Here is a 21373-nt window from a genome sequence, read left to right as displayed (position 1 = left end):
ACAAACTCTAACAACCAACAAAAAAAAAAGGAGGACGAGCGCCACATAAGATGACTAAGTCCATCAACTAAAACAAATACAAAAATCAAACCACCAAATAAAAATGTTTAAAAATGTTTACAACTCTCATCCAAATCTTTTGTACTACAAATTATTTAAAATAAAATACCTTCTAAATTTAACTTTAATTTACACATATTTAATTTATTTCTACAAAACATAACAATTTTTAATATTTATTATATACTATCATTAATTTACCGTCCCGCGCATCGCACGGGTCTCATTCTAGTTATTTAAAATGTAGTTACTCATGTCTAACGAAAAATTCTTAAATGAAAGTCAGATCCGGTAAATTACTTCTTGACCGAAATACCATGCAAAACCACAAAAATTAGAAAACTCTCTAGAATGTCATGATCTAAAATCTAAATACCAAGAAAAGGCAACAGATTTGTGTTGCCTGACGACCCAAAATTAAAATTGTTGTTGATATAACATCCAAGGTTGTATTGTATCCATCAGTATCTTGCGTATGGGTGTAGAGTTGGCATTCATTTTTCTAATTTTATTATTTTATTTTTTTTATTTTTTACGGTGTCTCTGTCTCTGATGGAGTCTTCTAGTATGATGCAAGTGGCGTTATGGTCTTATGGACCATCATGCTCCTTGAATCCTTAGCCATCATATAGATTGATAGATTCATAGATACAGCAAAATCCCAATTCCGATGCACCTTACTTCCCTAATCTCCTAAAAAACACCAACTAAACAATTTATTGTGTTATGGAAAGCTTAAGTAAAGTATTGCTGAAATAGTTATTACAGCATAATTAAATATGTGTTAATCCTAAGATACTATTAATAGTGATGGCGTGATAGGCTAAAACCTGAAACTGAAAGCACCAAGTGTGAAGTCTTGAAATGGCAAAGACATAAAGTGTTGCGCTTAGTGGAATGTAGTAGTTGATATATAGTAGGGTCGTCAGGCAAATGATTTATCTAATTATCTTCCTTTTGTTTTATATTACTTTAGCACGCCTTGCAATCGATTGTTATGTGACACTCCTAAGTTATGACATCGATATTCTGGTTCTGATAATATACAAAATTTGGCAACAATCATTACAGAATGAAACCAATGTGAACACAAATTCACATCACAAAAGCAACATACGTGGCCCTCCACAGTATCACAATGATATTCCATGATTCGATTTTCTTGTTTCCACACCAGGCAATAGAAGAATTAATCTCCCTTGTCATTCTGCAGTAGAAAAATTAAATTATGTTGAGATCTCCACAAAGAAAAATTGAAAAAAAAAAAAAAAAAAATAGGAGCCATATATTTACTTTACCATAAGATATGTTTACAATGGCAAGGCCTAATAAAAACAATTGACGCACCCCAAAAATTGAACCCACCGCCCTTTAAATAACTTAAATTTAGGCACTCCTTACCCCCTATCAGAACCTTTCTAGGGACGAGAAGCTGCTCCTACTCTCTAGAAACCATGAATGAGCTCTCAAAGCCACACATTTTTTCTTTTTCATTTAGCAGTACTTAAATGCAGAACCATTTAATGGCCATTAATTTTACATGATATGATATGATGATAAATAAATGCTCATCAAGTTGCTTTTGGGTTTGTCCACTTGGCAGGCTCTGATGCATTTGTAGCTAAAGCTTCATCATCACCACCACTTTACAATTTTAAAGCCAAAACATTTGTGTGTGAATGAGTATATATAAGTAGTGAACTTCTTAGGATTGTTTGTCCCTATTGCTAACTCCTGAGTGTGTTTGTGGCATTCTGCTTTGTGCTATACACACAGACATAATAGTTCTCTTTCTGGTTCTTGTTTTAGAGTGTTGTTGAAAAATGAGTTACTTGGGTGTGGGTGTTAGTCCTGGGACTGTGCCAGTTTATCACAGCAAGGACCTGAAGATGTTGGATAGGAGGGTGAAGATAGCAGAGGTGGTGCTGAGGTGTGTGATCCTTGGCCTTGGAGTTCTTGCAACTGTTCTTGTGGTAACTGATACACAAGTCAAAGTGATCCTGTCCTTTCAGAAGAAGGCTAAGTATACAGACATGAAGGCTTTAGTGTAAGCCCTTCTTTAGTTCTTTCTTTCTTCTCCTTTTCTGTTGGAAAAATGGAAATGGTAGTGTACATGCATGTCCGGTCCCTGATGTTTTTGTATTCTGATATTGATTCAGGTTCTTGGTAGTGGCCAATGCTTTGGCTGCTGGCTATTCCTTGATTCAAGGACTGTGCTGTGTTCTTAGCATAATTAGAGGGAGTGTACTCTTCAGCAAGCCCTTAGCTTGGATTATCTTCTCTGCTGATCAGGTACCTTATGTATATATTTCTAGTTTCTACATTTTAGTAGTTGAATTTGCAATTGATCAAAGATATGGATTATTGAGTTTATATAAAGTAGTAACTAGGCAACAGTATCTTATTCACTTTGCATGTTGACACCTTGTGTCAGAATTTTCAGAGTAGGGTCCAGTTGGTTATGGTTTGCTTTCATGGTTTAAATTTTTATAGCAATCCAAATCAACAGTGACCTTAAATTCATACATGATTGATACTAGCTACAGTCACTGTCACTCTTACCACAAGGCATGTTTGGATTTAGGATCTCAAATGTGAGAGCTTTTAATTTCCTTTGTCATGCTGGGTTTCAAACAAGCATTAATAAGATAACGGGTTATGGTTTATGAAGTATTGTCCTACTACAACTTACAATCTCATAAAGTATTTTTTATTCAAGTGAAGGTTTAGAATCATTTTTTAGTTGAATGAAGTCTCAAATATAAGGTATAACAGAAAGGTATGTTGAACTTGGTTTATTCAGGTAATGGCATATGTGACGATGGCGGCAGTAGCAGCATCAGTGCAATCAGCGGTGTTTGCAAAGGCAGGGCAAACTGAACTTCAATGGATAAAGGTTTGCAACATGTATGAGAAATACTGCAACAAAGTGGGAGAAGGAGTAGCTTGTGCTGTTGTGGTTAGCCTTAGCATGGTTGTCCTCTCTTGTATTTCGGCTTTTAGCCTCTTCCGTTTGTATGGCGGTAACAAAAACAAGAATGCAGGTTGGTAGGCTTAGGAACTACCATGCTTTCTTGGCTATTGTAATAGTTTTGAAATTCATTACAATGCTCATTTTGAATATGTAGTAATGCTTGAATTATGATACCAATCTCAATGTAATTGTTCCTTATTCTTAATAATCAATGCCACATTAGCCTTTTACAATTGTTATTATCTTTCTAAGAGCATATATTAAATTGCTAAATTGATTATGTTGGATTCATGTTATACCAATATGGCAATACATAGGAAATGAAAAACACATGATATTATTTAATAGGCACTATAATGAATCTAAAAATGATAAGGTGTGGGAATCAAGTAGAGGTGGTTTTTCCTTCCAACCACAGCTCCTTGTGCTTCGTCCATATCCAAATCTTCTGGCCTAATTCCTTTAGGGAGTTCCCAGTTGAAGTGGTAGAGTAGCATAGCTAGAGCAAACTCCACATTGGCTAAACCGAAGGTAAGTCCCGGACAAGCTCTCCTTCCTGCTCCAAAAGGGATGTACTCGAAGTTTGATCCTTTGAAATCCATAGGAGTGTCCTGGAACCTTTCTGGTAGGAAGGTTTCCGAATCATACCAGTAATCGGGATCTCTTCCGAGTGCATATGCATTTACCATGACTTTAGTCTTGATTGGTATATGGTATCCATGGATGGTGCACTCTTCTCTGGATTGTCTTGGAAGCAACAGAGGAAGAGGAGGGTGTAACCTCATTGTTTCGCTGACCACAGCCTTCAAGTAGGGAAGCTCTGCAACATCTGCCTCCTGGATTGTTTGCTTCTCTATCAAGGCTTTTCGAATCTCAGTCTGTGCCTTCTTCATAGCTCTGGGGCTTCTCATCAATTCCGACATAACCCACTCTATAACTACTCCTGAAGTGTCTGTTCCAGCAGCAAATATGTCCTACATCATAGTTTCAAAGGCCTTAGTTATCATAAGCAAAAGGAATTGTATGTAAATGAAGTTACAAAAGTTCAGACATACTAACCCAAATGACTGCTTTGACATTGTTCATTGTAATTTGGGTGTCAAGGGTGCCACTATGTTGGACTCTTAGAAGAACCTCAATAAGATTCTCATTCTTTACTTCTTGTTCTTGCTGGTGTTTACCTTCCAATTTCCTTGCTTCATTCTCCTTTATGATCTTGTCTAAGGTCTTGTCAATCTTGACATGCATCTCCTTCAATTTGGCTTCAAAACCAGTGATGAAATGCAGAAGTTTCAAGGAAGGAAACAAATCCGCAAGGTCAAATCCATCGGATAACGCTATTGTCTTCTTCACAAAGGACACAAACTGTTCATGGTCTTCGGATATGTTGCCAAAAACAGCTCTAGAAATCACAGTGCTTATGAGATTGTTAATCATTTTACTGAGATTGATGGTTGCACCTGCGGATTTGCGAATTGTTTCTACCATGTTAGCTACCTCCTCTTCTCGGATAAAGGAGAAAGACTGAACCTTCTTAGAACTTAGAAGCTCAAGTGTGCATATCTTCCTCATCTGTCTCCAGTATTCACCATAGGGAGAGAATGCAATGTCTGTTGATCCATAGGTTATGATCTTGGAAGGAAGGAACTCAGGCCTGTCTGCAAAAGCAAGATCATGAGCCTTCATGATTTCTCTGGCCATATTGGGGGATGAAACAATCACTGCAGAAATCTGACCCAGTTGAAGGTGCATGAGTGGACCGTGTTTGTTTGCTAGTTTTCTGAGAGCATGGTGTGGAAGTGATGAGCCTGCAAGTTGATGGAGGTTCCCTATGAGAGGTAGTTTCCATGGCCCAGGTGGTACTTTATGGACACTCTTACCCTTCTTTGCAAGCCATAGCCATACCGCAGAGATGAGGAAGCTTATTATGATAAACACCATGGATGAACTAACTTCCATTGGCAGATCCAATACTCTCTGAATGATGCTTTCACTTGATGTACTTATGCAACCGATTCATGTTTATTTTATGCTGTACTTTATTTGTCTGAGTCAACGAAAATTTAAAATGAGTAGTTGCTTATCTCACGCCATTGGATTATGTACATGTAATTTTGATTCTTCACCACGGTTTTATTCTTTCGGCTAGAATGTTAGGTAGCTAACAAATTGTTTTTTTGTTTAATTTTTTATTAATAATTATATCTTAAATATTGAATTTTAGAGTAAATTAACAAATAAATCTATGAAATATTATATTTCAAACATATTAGTCCATAAAAAAAATATCAATAAAATTTTTCAAAATAACAAACATGAATAATTTAAATTAAGATCTTCTACTATAATCATGAGGGACTAATTTAAAAATAGTGTATACACATTTACTTTCATAGAAAATTTTATTAATATTTTTTTAGGAATTAATTTGTTTAAAGTATAAATTTTTAGAAATTTATTTATCTATTTACTCTAAATTTTAAATTCTAATAATATCAAAACAAAAATATTAACTAATTGATTAATTTTAATAAAAAATATTGACTCCTAATATTTTTCTCTACTTATATTCATTAGCAGTAAAATATCTTTAACCCAACCATTTAATATTATACTTTTTAGTTAATACTTTTAAATATTACTAATAAAAAATAATAAATTGTGTTATTTCTAGAATATTACCCTAAAAACATATTTTCTTAAAAAATTGAATTAATAATTATATAATATATTATGATTCATGTACATACAAAATAACTATCAATTAGTATATAAAAATATATCTTTGATATTTTATAAAAAAAATTATTATATCTTTATAAATAAATTTGAGTATTCGTTTATTATAAATTTGATTATTTAATTATAAAAAATTTAATTATTATGATTAATCGTTTAATTATAAAATATGTGAATAAATATGTATTTTTAAACTATTTTTTCTCTCTCTCTCTAATTGATTAGACATTAGCTATTCAACTTTAGCTAGATTTACATGCACGGTGCATGAAAAAATACAAAAATATAAATTAAATTATTTTTTTTAGTGTTAAAAAATAAAATAACTTAAAATTGCTTAATAAAATATTTTCTTATAGTATTATTTAGTCTAATCTTAAAATATATAGTAAATATCGTATTATGTTATATATATATATATAAAAGAGTATTTATATTTAAATTAAATGTATTAATTTTTATTTTTTAAATTATTATAAATTTATAATTATAGAAATAAATTATTAAAAAACTATAACTAACATAATAGCATCTAAAACTACACTAAATATATAATTTTTTTGTCCAAATCGATTTCTTTTTAAAAAATATTGAAGATCAATAAAAAAATATAAAATAACAAACTTAAAATATAATAAGACTTTTTTTTTATTTGATATTATGATACCAATTACTATATTGTGTAACATATTAAAGATAGTAGTGATATAAAAAAATTTAAAATATTAGACTTATTTTAATAAATACTTATATATATATATATATATATATATATATATATATATATAATTTATCTATTTTATAATTTAGTTGAAAAATAATTTTGTTTTATAAAATATTAAAATTAATAAAATAGTATAAAATCATTTATTTGTATTATTCATTATTTGATAGTTGAATTTTATTTAGTTCATTATACTTTAAAATAATAAGATTATTTTTTTATTATAAACATAAAAAATAAAAATAAAAAAATAAAAATTTGTTGACCTTAAAAGTAAAAAGAAAAGAATATATATATATATATATATATATATATATATATATATATATATATATATATATATATATATAAACACACAAAAAAGAGAATGTGCTTGTAGTAAATTTTGAACCCAAGACCAAGAATTTGTAGAAAAACTCACGATAAAAATAATAACCAATTGAACAACTTGTACCAAATAAAATAAGGGTCAAACTTTTAGTTTTATAAAATATTTGGGGCCATGGCCCCATTCTCTTAATGAAGTTCTGCCACTGATGCTATATATTATATATAAATATATATGTACGTTATTTTTTTTTTGAAACGAAAGAAGCTCAACACATTACAGTGGAGCATACAAAAAAACATAGAAACATAAAGAGCTACCAATAGAAAACACTCAACCCCTGGTCTTTCCATCACTGCCATCAGCCTCTCACAGGATCACAACCATGCCATGCTGTGTAGCTCAACTCCGTCCGTGTGTGAATTATCTCAATACTCGTTTTTTCATTCTTGAAGATCCGTGCATTGCATTTCAACCAGATGTTCCAAATCACTGCAAAGAACACTGTCATCAACACCCTCTACTCTTGTTGTTTATCGTGCATGCCACGCCAACTCTCAAAGAGTTCTTTAATGGTTCCAGGAATTACCCACTCTTGACGAAGTGCCCTCAACCACTTGCACCACACCTGCCATGTAACCTCACACCGAAGAAATAAATGCTCAGTAGATTCGATTTCCTTGGTACATAGTACACACATACTATCACTCAGAATGTTAACTCCTAGCTTAGTCAACCTCTCCTTGGTGTTCACTCTACCAACTAGCACAAACCACCCAAAAAGCTCAATTCTCAGAGGTACAAAACCTTTCCAAAGGGAGCTCGTGAAGCTATAGCTCGTAAGCTCAGCCGGCAGTGTCTTCGATTGTATGGCCTGGATCATAGAGCTAGTTGAAAAGACACCTTTATTTTCAAACTTCCACACCATATTGTCCTCCCGATCAGCTGACAGCTTCACTGACCTTAATCTCTCATGGAGCTGATGGACAAGTTCCAGCTCCCATTGAAACAACTCCCTCCTCCATTGAAAATTCCATATCCATTCTAGTCCATCCCAAAAACCACAATCTCCAATGATAACCCCTTGCTGGCTTGAAATAGAGTAGAGCCTTGAAAAACTCAGTTTGAGAGCACCACCTTGAACCCAGTTATCTTCCTAAAACCGGGTTTACAAACCATTGCCTACATCCATTGCCAGACCATTAACCACTTTATCTCGAATCCGTGGTTCTTTTATATTTAGCTGACATATGTCTTTCCAAGGCCCTTCTTTTACTGGTAGATGCTGAGTTGCTAGCATTACATCCGGGTTCAACTTGTTGCATGAACAAACTATCTTCTTCCACAGTGGGCAATCCTCCTTTGAAAACCGCCACCACCACTTAAACAAGAGCGCTGTGTTTCTCAGCACTGCATCACCTACCCCTAAGCCCCCAGCCTTTTTTGGAGCCTAGAGTAGCTCCCATTTGACCAAAGCTATACCAGAGTTACCGTTTTCCTTGCACCACATAAAGTTCCTTTGCAGAGCAATCAGTTTGTCTGCCACCGCTTTCGGCATCTTGTACAGACTTAGATAATATATAGGGAGGCTATTCAGGACCGATTTAATAAGTACAAGCTTACCTGATTTATTCAACACCTTCGCTTTCCATAAGCTATGCTTCTGTTCCACTTTATCGATGATTGGTTTCCAAGTCTTCACCAGGCGCGGATTCGCTCCTAGAGAGATTCCCAGATATCTAACCGGTAGAGCGGCTTGCTGGCATCCCAGTAGCCCAAACGCGTGATCAATCCATCCTTGATCCCAATTTACCGATATCAAATTCGACTTACCAAAATTGATACTCAGTCCAGATATCAACTCAAAACACCGCAGCAGTCTCTTATAGTTTAGGATTGTTTCAGTCACTGGCGGGCAGAACAAAATGGTGTCATCCGCAAATTGTAAGTGTGACAGTTCAACATGAGCGCTCCCTACCAGTAACGGAGCAATGCGCCCATTTCTGACAGCTTTCCCCACCATCATGTGCAAGCATCGACCACTAGCACGAATAGTAGTAGAGAAAGTGGGTCTCCTTGTCTTAGTCCCCTCCCCATCTTGAATGGCTTGGATGGTGACCCGTTTACCAGGACTGATATGGTGGCCATAGTAACACACTCCTTCACCCACTTCCTCCATTGTTGGCCGAAGCCCATCTTCTGGAGTACAATATCAACAAAACTCCATCTTACTCTGTCATAGGCTTTTTGGAAATCCAGTTTGATAATAGCCGCTGTCCTTTTCCGCGTCTTCAGCCAATGAACCGTCTCGCAGGCTATGAGTGCGCCATCATGAATTTTTCTACCCCTTACAAAAGCAGTATGAGTCTCACCGACCAACCCCGGCATCATAGATCGCATTCTTCGTACTAACACCTTCGAAATTACTTTATACACACACCCCACCATACTAATCGGCCTAAAATCCTTCACCTCCTTTGCACCTTCAAACTTTGGGGCTAAAGTCACCCACGTTACATTACCATCCGGCGGCAACTTAGTACCGTGAAAGAACCCCAGTACTGCTGCAATGAATTCCAGCCCAATGTCCTCCCAGCATCTCTTTATGAAGTTCATGTTATACCCATCACTCCCTGGTGCCTTTGAAGATTCGCAGTCCCACACGGCCTCCTTGATTTCCTCCTCCGATGGCATCACTTCCAGTGTTTCAGCCTCATCCCTATGGATCTGCTTCATTAAGCCATCTCTGATTCCAATCCTCGGAGCATAATCTTGTTTATATAAGTCCTTGTAGAACCCTCTAATTGCACCTTTTATTCTCGCCTGATTCCGTACAAGTCTTCCATGTATCATCAGGGTGTCGATCTTGTTATTCCGTCTTCTGACCGAGGCAATGTTATGGAAGTATCTAGTATTCTTATCCATGTTTGCAGCATGCTTGGACCGAGACATCTACTTCCAGTGGATTTCCTTCCTAATGTACCATTTTTCACAAAAGCTCACCAGCGCCTTCCGTCTAGCCTCCGTTGTACCATCATACACCCCATCACTAACTAACTTGTCCAGCCTGGTGATCTCCTCCTCAAACCTCATGAGTCTCTTATCCAGGTTCCGAAAGTTATCCTTGTGCCATTGCCTCAGTGGTACTGTTAAAGCCCTCAGTTTGCACGTGAACTGTGCTTCTCTGAGGCTTCTCCATTCATCCTTCACCATTCTCAGAAACCCCTCATGCGTAAACCAGGAATCTAGACTTCTGAACGGCCTAGGTCCCCCTCCTAGTCCTGTACCTTCCAAGATCAACGGACAGTGATCGAACAACCCCTTTGGACCCCCTTTTAGCCGAATATCCGGAAACTTCTCAGTCCATTCAATATTGACCAGAACTCTGTCAATCCGACTACAAGAACGACCCCTAAACCATGTGTACTTCCTATCAGTAAGAGGTAAATCTATCAACTGCATGTCATGCACCCAGCTCTTAAACTCTTCTGATGATGCCGGTAAGGTAGTAGCTCCTTTGCGATCCTCAACGTGTAAAATTTCATTAAAGTCCCCTAGAAAGCAGAAAGGAACCTGATACACTCCTGCCACATAGCTCAGCTCTTCCCATGTGCCCCGTATACCAAGCAAAACGCACAACGAAAGTTGGTCCTTGTTAATACTCCTTCAACACACAACCACCTCTCACCTTTATAGTTGTGATGTACTTTAAACACTCCATCATTCCACATCAATAACAGACCTCCCGCTGCCCCTACAGAGTCCACATAATCCCATCCAGCAGTACTAATTCCCCAAAGCCTTACAATATCATATTTAGTAATCACTTCTTTTCTTGTTTCAAGCAGTCCTAACATGTTCAGGTTATATTTATGCTTCAAAGATTTCACCATGCTCAATTTTCCGTCCCCCTCAACCCCCTAATGTTCCAATAGCTCACAATCATTTAAACAATTTTTTACTCACCTTATTTTGATTTTTTGGCCAACTCCTTCTCGCCTTCTCCTTCTGCTTCGCCATTCTTCTCTTTGCCGCTATTTCCTTATTTTGTGCTTGCGAAATTCCCATAACGTCTTCCTCCTCATCATATAAGACAGCACCTGATTCCATAGCCAGTGCCCAAGTTGCTTGATTTTCCTGGACCTGCTCTTCCTGCTTCCCCTGGTATTCTACGCCCTCTGAATGACCCCCTGTTCCCGGTTCAGACCTTGCTCCTGCCCCTAGGGGATCACCACCGTCAGCCACATCCGCCATGGCCCCTTCTGCATTGCCAGTTGCTACCAAGATACTAACCTTTCCAGTTAGCCGTCTCAGGCTCGCTTGCAACCTAGCCTTGTGAAGTCTGTCCGCACTTCCCCCGTCCTGCTCCACCTGTTCCTACCGGCCTACAGCCTCTTCAGCGTGCATTCCCCCCTGCGACACCCTTCCACCATCGCACTCACCCCCTGCCTCCACGACCGGTTCTGATTCCGCCAAGCCCTCCTCCACTTCCTGCGTCCTAGCTGACAGCGATCTCCCATCACGGTGCTTCAGTCCTCCCGCCGTAGCAGCAGTCGCCTAGAGCAACCCTTGCCCGCCTCGCACACCTTCCAACGGCGCCGTTGCAATCAGGTTTCGTGGAACCCTCCAGACCCTCAGTCCACCCGACCCGCCCGTGCCCCCAATGAATGGAGGTCCACTAGTCTCTTCAGCCAGGATACAACCCTGGCCCAGCCCAATAGCAGTCCCACTTATGCGCTTTTCATGCGCGTGCTGTAGCCCCCCTCCTTCCTGAATTGCTTTTGGGTCTAATGAAGGCAGGCCCAATACAAACCCCTCCCACCCCCATCCTGGCGGCACACCTGATGGCCCACATGATGCAATCCATGTGGTCTAGCACACGCAGCATTAACCCCTCCTCCCCCAGTTCCCCACAGCTGCGTGACCGTGTTCTCAAACTCCCCCTCATCAAGCACTCCACATCCCTTAGAATCCGCTTTCCTATCGTCACCACTAACTGAATCTGGTACATGCGTATCATTTTTGAAATTCAAATATTCGACGTTAACATCATTCAAAAATACATCATCAATTACTATCATGTCCTCCCCTCAGCATGCTGCACAATATCGAAGATTAACAGTACTTTGGTCGTCCCGATCTCCCTGACGTCCACAATTTGAGCCAAATTTTTACAGACCACCTTCTTCACTGATCTCAAGTCCACAGGGTGCCTGGTTTGTCCCACCAAACTCCTCTTCAACCACTCCAAATTTGCTTCGACTATCGGCACTTCAATTCTTTTCATGTTTCCACAATCCTTTGTGGTCTCCAAATGGTCTCGCACTGGCTGAACCTCAATGCCATGGTCCTCAGCATCGCCTTTTCCATGATTGTAACCCACTGGTCCTCCTCCATGCTGTTTCGTGAGGTCCAGCCGCACCGACCCATCCCTCGTCTGAGTCTGCCTTCTAAACTTAGCTTCTCCAATTGCAATTACCTTTCCCCGTAATCTCCAATGGTTCATCTCTGCAATCGTCTTTAGAGCGCCACCTTTTGTCGTGTAACGAACAAAGACAAAAAGGTAGATCCTTCCACTCTTCCGTTTTCGACCAAGATATACGTCGTTAATTCTTCCCGTCCAACCAACAAGTGATGTAATTCTCTTCTGGAGATATCCTTCGGTAGATTATCCACGAACACAGAGAACAAGTCTTGTTCCAAGCGTTGATATTCCTCCCGATTCCAAATCCTCGGATCCTTCGCTTGTGGGTTAACGCCGCTTGCTCCACCCCCCCTAGAGGGTGCCCCCTCTCTCTAAATCCCATTATCTGGATGATGATGTTAGATTTGCATATTTAAAACGAAGAGGAAAAGAGACATACAAACTGTCATAGTAACAAGTTAGTATGCTACATTCTACACTCTCATACATATAACATAATAACAAGTGCTTATTATTATTTGGTTGTTTGGTAAATTCAGAGGAGGCAGAGAGGATAATGGAATCAAGAGGGAGGGTGTTTTGTCTAGAAGATGAGCCAGGAGTGTATAGGGTGTGGATGCCAAATGGTAAAACACCAGGACTTGCAATATCAAGAGCGTTGGGTGATTATTGTGTCAAGGATTTTGGACTAATCTCTGTGCCTGAAGTCACTCAAAGGAAGCTAAACTCCAGAGATCAATTTCTCATCTTGGCTTATTATGATGCTTATTATGATGTTTTAAATGTGATTATATACATAGATCTTTTTTATATTATTACAAAATAAATTTAATATTAACATAATGATTTTATAGAAGATTTAAAAACTTATATATCATTAGTTTATTAAACACTATTTTAATCTCTTTTTATATATTATAAAAGAGTAGAAATGATGACAATACTTGTTGAATTGCATAGGGATCATATAGCCTCAACGAGGGACTAAGTCATAAGTGAGACAAAGCCTATATAATGACATAATCCTTTACCAACTCAAACTTGCAACGAAAATGTTTACGCTATTTGTTTTGGGAGTAGGTCTTTTCAATGTTATGATATTTTTTTTACTCTATTTAAAAAATATATGATAAAAAACCATATTTTACCACATCAATTGAGAAGAGACGAACATGAATTGAGGAGGTTGATTTGCTTTATTTCTTTCTTTCTTTTTTCTAAGTGTTGTCTTACAAACACAAAATTCGGCGGCAATAGCCTCATGACCTCATCCTTTGTCTTGATTCAAAATTTGCATTTAATTAGCTTACGAATTTGTCTTAGTTTTTATGTTCTAAAAGTATCAGCGAATAACATTTTTTATGATACTATTAGTAATATTTTTAATCAACACTTTATTTTTATACTATTATAATTTAAAATTTATTATTCAAAATTTAGCACCGATTTGATATTAACAAAAAAATAATAAATTTTTTTAGTCATATAAGATTATTTTTTGTATTTTAAATCACGTTATACCAATTTATTTCCTTAAGTATCTATTGAATTAGTTAATTTTTTTGTTTTATTATAATATTATCAAATATTTTGACTCTTTAACATTTATCAAAATAATAGAATTGCTAACAAAGATGAATTCAAAGCAAAAATTTTTGTGGCTTAGAGAAGGGGTTGAATATATAACATTCTTTTAAGTTGATTGATTAACCCTTAAAATTAAAAAATAAAACTTTGCTTTTGTTTGTCTGCGTGATGGATTATGCAAGAGACAACTTAGTTTTGTCGCATAAATTGCAGAAAGATAAAATAGTGCAGAGAAGAAGAAGATGCATGGCACCAGCATATATCCTGATTCAGTTGCTTTGTGCAATACAACATACATTTAGTCTCCACCATAATGTTGGTAGAATTTTCATTATACTTTCAAATGTTACAAACACCAATTTCCTAGGACTCAACATAATCCTATCTGGGACAAACCAAACTTCAACATAAGCTTGATTTAGCTAGGCAACATCCTAGACTCTCAATACACTGAGTGCTTACCCAACTTAGTAAGGGATACATCAGATACAAGATGCAAAACAGAAATACAAACAAATAGAAATCTAAAATCAATTTTGGTTTTTCTCTCCAAGTTTCTCTCTTTGCCTTTTTTCTTTATTTGGCTTTTTCAGATGCCTCACCTTTATGCTTTTTTCACTCAAGAGAAAACAAAGAAAGATAAACATTGAAACAGAATAATAAAATAATAAATCATGAAGGAGATGATGATTCACAGTCTTGAAACTATAAGTTGAACCGGATTTAGCATTCTCTGATAAAACTCTTCATCTTGGCGGAATATTTTTTTGATCTAGAAACACTGTCCAAAACGTTGAACTCTCACAGGGAAGCTCTCTATGAAATTCAGATTCTGGTTCTCTCTCCTTAGCTTCATTATGAAAAGTTCTTTTGTTTTTGTATGAGTTCAATTACCACGCCTAAGGCTTGCTTCATAACGCGTGAGCATCTTTCCTATCTTTTCCTAATAAATTTGCATTCAAATTGTTGAGTTTAATCAAGATTTAAATATCTTTTAGCCACTATGGATGCTACTTTGAGTCGTGTGCAATTCTGTTTATTTCAAGTAGCATTCGGATGGATTTGATGGAGTTTCTGTAGAAAAAGAGAAGAAAGCGGATGATGCTGTTAACTCTGACCTCCCTGCACTCTAACATGAATAACTTGAGCTACAGAGGTCCAATTGACGTAATTTCAGTGGCAATGGAAAGCTAACTTTCAGAGCTTTCCAACAATATATAATCGTATGCCCTTCTTCTTCATTCTGTTCGGCCAAGGTGGCGCCTAACTTGAAATTTCCCAAGTTAGGCACCATGATTTCGAAGTTAGGCGCCAGGAAGGCCAAACCAGCAAAGTTAGGCGCCAAACATAACCTTCACACACAATGGGATTCGGCTAAGCTCAAGTTAGGCACCATACCTCACCAAGTTAGGCACCAGGTCAAGCAAATCAAGCCAATCATTACTGCCATGCCCAAGTTAGGCGCCAACCTTATAACTCCCAATGGTCCCCACATCTCAATTGCAAAGCCACGAAAATTCTCATTTAATTTTGATTAAATTTTTATTTTATTTATAAATAGGAAAAGATATTATCTAGTTTTTGAAAATATATTCTACATTTAATTAGGATTAGATATAAAAGGGAAAAGAATCAGACTTTCGGGAGGAATTCTCATCTCTTCTCTCATACCTCATTCTACACTTTACAGTTTTTGAGAATCCTTATTTTCTCTTTGAACCATGAGCAACTAAACCTCCACTGTTAAGGTTAGGAGATCTGTCTATTGTATGGATTGATACTATTACTTTTCTATTTTAATTCATGTACTGATTTCTATTTCAAGAATTGTTTTCATTTTTTATCTTATGAATCTGAGTGGAACGGAAGTATGACCTTTGTTCTAATTGAGTTCTTATAAAACTTGGAAAAACTCTTTACTTGAACAACAGCTTGAAAACAATTTCTTCTAAATTTCTAATTATCTGGACTTAACGGGATACGTGACATATAATCCTCTTATATTTGGGTAATTAGGATTTCTGTGGCACATAAACTAGATTTGAACTTAACCTTCTAATTGGAATCAAGTGACCAAGGAATTGGCAGTTGATAAAGGTTAGAGGAAACTAAAAAGGTCTAAGGAAATAAGATTTAGTCACATATAGTTTGCCATGAATTGAATCTTGCATGATTAAAATAGTTAGTAAGAAAAGTCAATCCGAAAGATAGATATCTCTGAAACTATAACTGTTTTCTCCATATATTATTCTTATTAATTTATTGCTTGCTTTCTGATCTTCTGAATTTACTGTTTGATGCATTTGAGCTCTTTACACTCTTTTCTGTTTGTCTAACTAAGTAAATCTCTCAATCATTGTTGCTTAGTCCACAAATCCTCGTGGGATCGACCCTCACTCATCTGAGGTATTACTTGGTACGACTCGGTGCACTTGTCGATTAGTTTGTGGGTTATAAATTCCGTACCACTTCACACAGTTGACTTCTTCTTCTCACAAAATCAGAGTAGTAGCGGTGCAGAAGAGAGATGGGACTGTAGCAGAGCTTTCAAAATTCATGCATTCATACCTTTCATCTTCTCTTTCATCCTTTTTCATCTTGTCTCTTGAATTTGAACCATGCATTCTTCCTTTGGTTCCAAGTTACTTTCTTGACCGTTGTTTTACAGTAGAAATCCATAGCTTTCATTTTCTTTATTTTTCCAGAAATGGGTATGAGGGAGAAGGAAGCTTTACAAGTTATTTTGGGTACCACAAGTGAAAAGATTTTTCTAATTTTGTCTAAGATTTAATTTGTGCTTTTATGCCCTACTTTCTAATTTCTTTTTCTTTCTACTTTGTTTCAAAGTGATGTGACATAAAGGTAAATGGAAGAGAGAGAAGAGAGAAAAGATAAAATTTTAGTTCAGTGGTAGTGAAAAAGTTAAGAAGCAATTGGAATTTAAAATTCTTTAGTTAGCATCTAACTGAGTAAGTGAAATTGGACATGGATCTCCTAGTTGGACCTTGTGCTTATGTTTGGTCCAATTTTTTTTCTTTACACTAGCATTTCATATTTCTTTTTTCTTTGGGCTTCATTAGTTTGAGGGGACCTATTTTCTTGCTTCTTAAACCAGATTTCTTCTTTTCTTTTTTCCTTGTTGATTAGCCGCTTTTTTTTTTTGGATTGTTCATAATGATATAAGTTCAGCCACTCATTTTTTTGGAGCTTCTGGATTTGAACCGTTGTTGCCTTTGTTTGCTTGTTATTGGGCCGATTTTCTTACTCCTTGAACTTGCATCACTAATTAACATATCAAATTCAATTTGGACTATTAACCCAACTTCAACATGTTTGTCATCATCAACTATTTATTATTATTTATTAAACTTGATGGAACTGCTTGAACTTGAGATGGGGGTTGAATCAAGTTGACTCAAATGAACATTTCAAGTTCTGTTTTTGCGGAAGCTAATTTGCTGGAGATTTTTTTGTTTTGTCCCATACTCAGAAAAGAAACAGAGAAGGGAAGAAGAGAAAGAGAACGGCATGTATCCTTGTTCGAATTCTAAGTGCCATGAATCCTAAGTTCAGTTTTTACCACAATCATGGTGGAATTTTCACTATAATCAACTGATTATAATCACCAATACTATTGAATTACATCCCAATTCAACTAGTATATATCTACCACTAAATTTTCTTCACCAAAACTCAGCTTCTCAAGTGTTGTCCCAACTTGGAAGGGGAACCTAAACAAATTCAAACTCACCAAGTGCTATTTCAACTTGGCTAAGGGAACCTAAACAGATTCAAACTCATCAAGTACTATCCCAACTTGACTAGGGGAACTAATCCTAGTTCAACAACTCAAATACACAGATTTTAGTGGCTCTTTCATGCATCTTTTCTTTCCTTTTCTCTCGTGACTTTTTCACTCACATATTTAGCCTTTTCTGGATACAAAAGATGACACAAGACAGCCATAACAAAGAAAATAAAAAATGAAGCACTAGTAGAAGAAAAAGAATTCAGCTCGATTGAGAAGATATAATGCTCTGGATTTTTTTTTCTTTTTCATGCTTTCAAATGTTGAGGTGAGGCTTCTTATAGAATCAGCTTGCTCTTCTAATTTGCTCTTCATTGCCTCTTCAAATCCCTTGTACCATCAATCCGTTGGAGTTGTCTCTAAGGACATGCAGTCCTTTTTCATCTTGCTCCACTAATTCTGTAGGTTGAGGAACCATTCCACCACCTTTGCTGTCATTGGATTTGCTTTCTTCCTTGGCATGCATTTCTTTCTCCCTCTACTCCATTACCTCTGCTGTTCGAAGAGTTGCTCCACTGTTTTTGCATTTTTGTAAATTTGTATTTTGCTCTCCCATATTCTGAATGTTGCTTTTACTGATGTCCTTGTGTTCTTATTGCTTTGCTAGAGCCACACTTGTCCTTGCTGTGTTGTTGCTTGTTGTTGCTTTCTTTTTGTTCCAACTGTCTTTTTTTCTCTATAATAAAGACAAATGTCCATTTTTTACTTAGTAAATACATAACCTTCTATTTTTACTGAAAGGTGCTTGTATGATGCCTTAGGTTTGTACATTGATTTGAAGCATTAAAGAAATAAGCAAGTAGCATTGTTTGACTCTGAGATGAGTAATGGCCTATATCATTAAAACACATATTAAACCACAATTGAACTTTTAACCAAATAATATTGGTCATTATATATTAGTACAAAATCAAACTTAGCTCAACAAAACTCAACACAAAGCCCAATAAATCTAAATTGAATACCAAAATTTTTTAATAAATATACGAAAAAAAATATTTGTAACCGATTTTTTATGTATTCCTAACATGGTTGATGAATAATGGTGAGTTCTATGATGTAGAAGGAAGATTTCTTCTATACCTATATATTTGTGCTGTCAAAAGGATTGTGAGACAAGTGTATAGAGAGAGAGTGTGGTTAAAGACAAACTCTGTCCATGGTAACTAACTTCATGTTAACATCAATGTCACGTAATGGTGGTATACTGGTATATAGAGTAAGCTGGTTAATTGTATTTATTATAATTAATTATTAAAAATAATATTGTGCTTGGTTGTAATTGTATTTTATGTTTAAACTATTTTAAAAAAGTAAAAATAAATTTTGATTATGGACTAACCTATTGATCCCAATATATTTTTGTTCTATGGAATTTTGAGTGTGTGTTTTTGTAAATTGTTAAGTTTGTAAAAGGACTATTTTTTTTTGTGACTGAACATAACACAAAGAAAAAAGACCTAAGAAAAAGAGTAGTACTCTTCTCTAATAATAATGTCTAAATTATTAGGAGGCAGTAACCACTCTAAATACACCTGCTTGTTTAAAACAGCAGTCTTAGCCATTAAATCAGCCGCTCTATTTGCTGTTCGCTGGATGAGCACTAAAGTAGCTGTCCAATTGCGTTGGAGCATCTCTTTGATTTTGTCAAACAGATCAGAGTCATTCCTAATCATGCTGGTTGTGCCTCGCGAAACAAGAAGAAACGCATCAAGATTATATGTACTATATGTAAAAGGACTATATGTACTCATCAAAGTAACTCCATTAAACTCACATAAAATTCAGACTCTCTAAATTTTGTGATTTGTAATTATTAAGTAATTATTATTAGTATTTTTAATAGTGTGAGATTACATCTAATGATGTTGAATTACTTATTTTTTTTATTGGTTAAGTACTGGCCCTTAAACTTTTTTTTTATTATATAGATATAATTAATGGTATAAATAATATATTTCCATATGAAAATACATGAAAGTAATCAGACTTTTTTGAAATATTGCTTCTAGGGTCACTATTTGATTTTAACTATAAGATTTAGAATTTAAGGTTAAAAATGTAGGAGTTTAAAATTTATGGGTTACAATTTAGAATTTAGGTTTAAGGTTTAAGATTTATAGATTAGGATTTACAAAAGCATGATTTAACATTTAGGGTATACAGTGTAAGATTTAATTAAATATTTATAAATAAATGTTTACTGTTTAGACTATATGTGTTTAGTATTTAAAGTACTAATTTAAATATTTTTTTTGAAATAATTGTTGAAACTTATTAAAAATACCGTTAGAATATAATTACTTAATAATAAAAATTTTAATTAGTAATATATACCTTGAAAAAGATATTAATTTATTTATATATGTTAATGTATATACATAATTTAATTTATTTATATATAAATAATTAAGGGTAATTTACCTAAATAAATAAATTGGGTGAAAGCTTTACTCAAATACACAAAACAAAAATTCTTTACGTACATGTGCATTTTCACACTTCTATGTAAACCGTGGGAAGCTACCACTGTTTCTGATTTTTATGGTGTTTGTGGTTTGTGTGTAAACCGTGGCAAGCTCCACCGGTTTACGAAGAGAGAAAGCTAAGCATAAACCATGGCAAGCTCCCATGGTTTATGAAGGAGAAATTTTTATCATAAACCATTTATTTTTAGATGTTTGATTGCATCAATGTGGTATCATTTAGACTGCGCATGATAATTGTGACAGAATACATGTATATAATAGAAACTCAAACTGCTTAAACTATCAAATACAGATAATATATTAGACAATTCTCAAACCTTTTTAACTATCATTTCCTGTTACTTCATTATTGTGTCATGTCATGCACCCAACAAAACTAATCTAATGTAATCTAATCTTCACTCTCAAATCTCAATACTCACTGCTCAACACACAATAGTAAAACAATTTTGTTAAAACATTCATCGTATTTTTTTTTAAGTTTTGGATTATAAAATTAAAGTATCAATTATATGTATAAAATATATATTAAAATATAAAATATATATTAAAAATAAATAAAATAATATATATTTATACAAAAATATATAATAATTGATTATATATATATATATAATTTTTTTTTGAAAAAATATAATATCAAATTTTTGAAATGTTAGACAATGAGTACAATAACTTTTAAGGAAATTTTTTGGCGTTTTAGGGGAAAAAAATATTCTTCTTAAATTAACATTAGATCTAGATTAACAATAACATTAAATTAGACAATGAGTACATTAATATATATTTAGATCTAATGTTAATTTAAGAAGAATATTTTTTTTCCCTAAAAAGCCAAAAAATTTTCTTAAAAATTATTGTACTCATTGTCTAACATTTCAAAAATTTGATATTGTATTTTTTCAAAAAAAAATTATATATATATATATATATATATATAATCAATTATTATATATTTTTGTATAAATATTTATTATTTTATTTATTTTTAATATATATTTTATATTTTAATATATATTTTATACATATAATTGATACTTTAATTTTATAATCCAAAACTTAAAAAGAATACGATGAATGTTTTAACAAAATTATTTTACTATTGTGTGTTGTGCAGTGAGTATTGAGATTTGAGAGTGAATATTAGATTACATTAGATTAGTTTTGTTGGGTGCATGACATGACACAATAATAAAGTAACAGGAAATGATAGTTAAAAAGGTTTGAGAATTGTCTAAT

The 21373-nt window shown here is 34.9% G+C and overlaps 3 protein-coding genes across 3 annotated transcripts; 1 reads left to right on the top strand and 2 right to left on the bottom strand.

Moving 5' to 3' along the window:
* Positions 1-1275: 1275 nt before the first annotated feature.
* LOC112722825 (CASP-like protein 2B2) lies at positions 1276-3267 on the top strand. The gene is made up of 3 exons (XM_025773999.2): positions 1276-2107; positions 2220-2352; positions 2864-3267. Exons 1-3 carry the CDS (start codon positions 1884-1886, stop codon positions 3110-3112), a joined length of 606 nt encoding a protein of 201 aa, XP_025629784.1. The 5' UTR covers positions 1276-1883; the 3' UTR covers positions 3113-3267.
* Positions 3200-5124, bottom strand: LOC112722824 (cytochrome P450 71D8). The gene is made up of 2 exons (XM_025773998.3): positions 4094-5124; positions 3200-4008 (listed from the first exon to the last, which is right to left on the bottom strand). Exons 1-2 carry the CDS (start codon positions 4991-4993, stop codon positions 3397-3399), a joined length of 1512 nt encoding a protein of 503 aa, XP_025629783.1. The 5' UTR covers positions 4994-5124; the 3' UTR covers positions 3200-3396.
* A 2221-nt stretch (positions 5125-7345) lies between these two features.
* Positions 7346-9750, bottom strand: LOC140176226 (uncharacterized). The gene is made up of 3 exons (XM_072206152.1): positions 9348-9750; positions 8297-9024; positions 7346-7981 (listed from the first exon to the last, which is right to left on the bottom strand). Exons 1-3 carry the CDS (start codon positions 9748-9750, stop codon positions 7346-7348), a joined length of 1767 nt encoding a protein of 588 aa, XP_072062253.1.
* Positions 9751-21373: the final 11623 nt, after the last annotated feature.

The sequence above is a fragment of the Arachis hypogaea genome, chromosome 11 (assembly GCF_003086295.3).
Source record: "Arachis hypogaea cultivar Tifrunner chromosome 11, arahy.Tifrunner.gnm2.J5K5, whole genome shotgun sequence".
Classification (NCBI taxonomy): domain Eukaryota; kingdom Viridiplantae; phylum Streptophyta; class Magnoliopsida; order Fabales; family Fabaceae; genus Arachis; species Arachis hypogaea.
The sequence above is the reverse complement of the archived record's forward strand: the minus strand, read 5'-3'. Positions and strand labels throughout refer to the sequence as shown.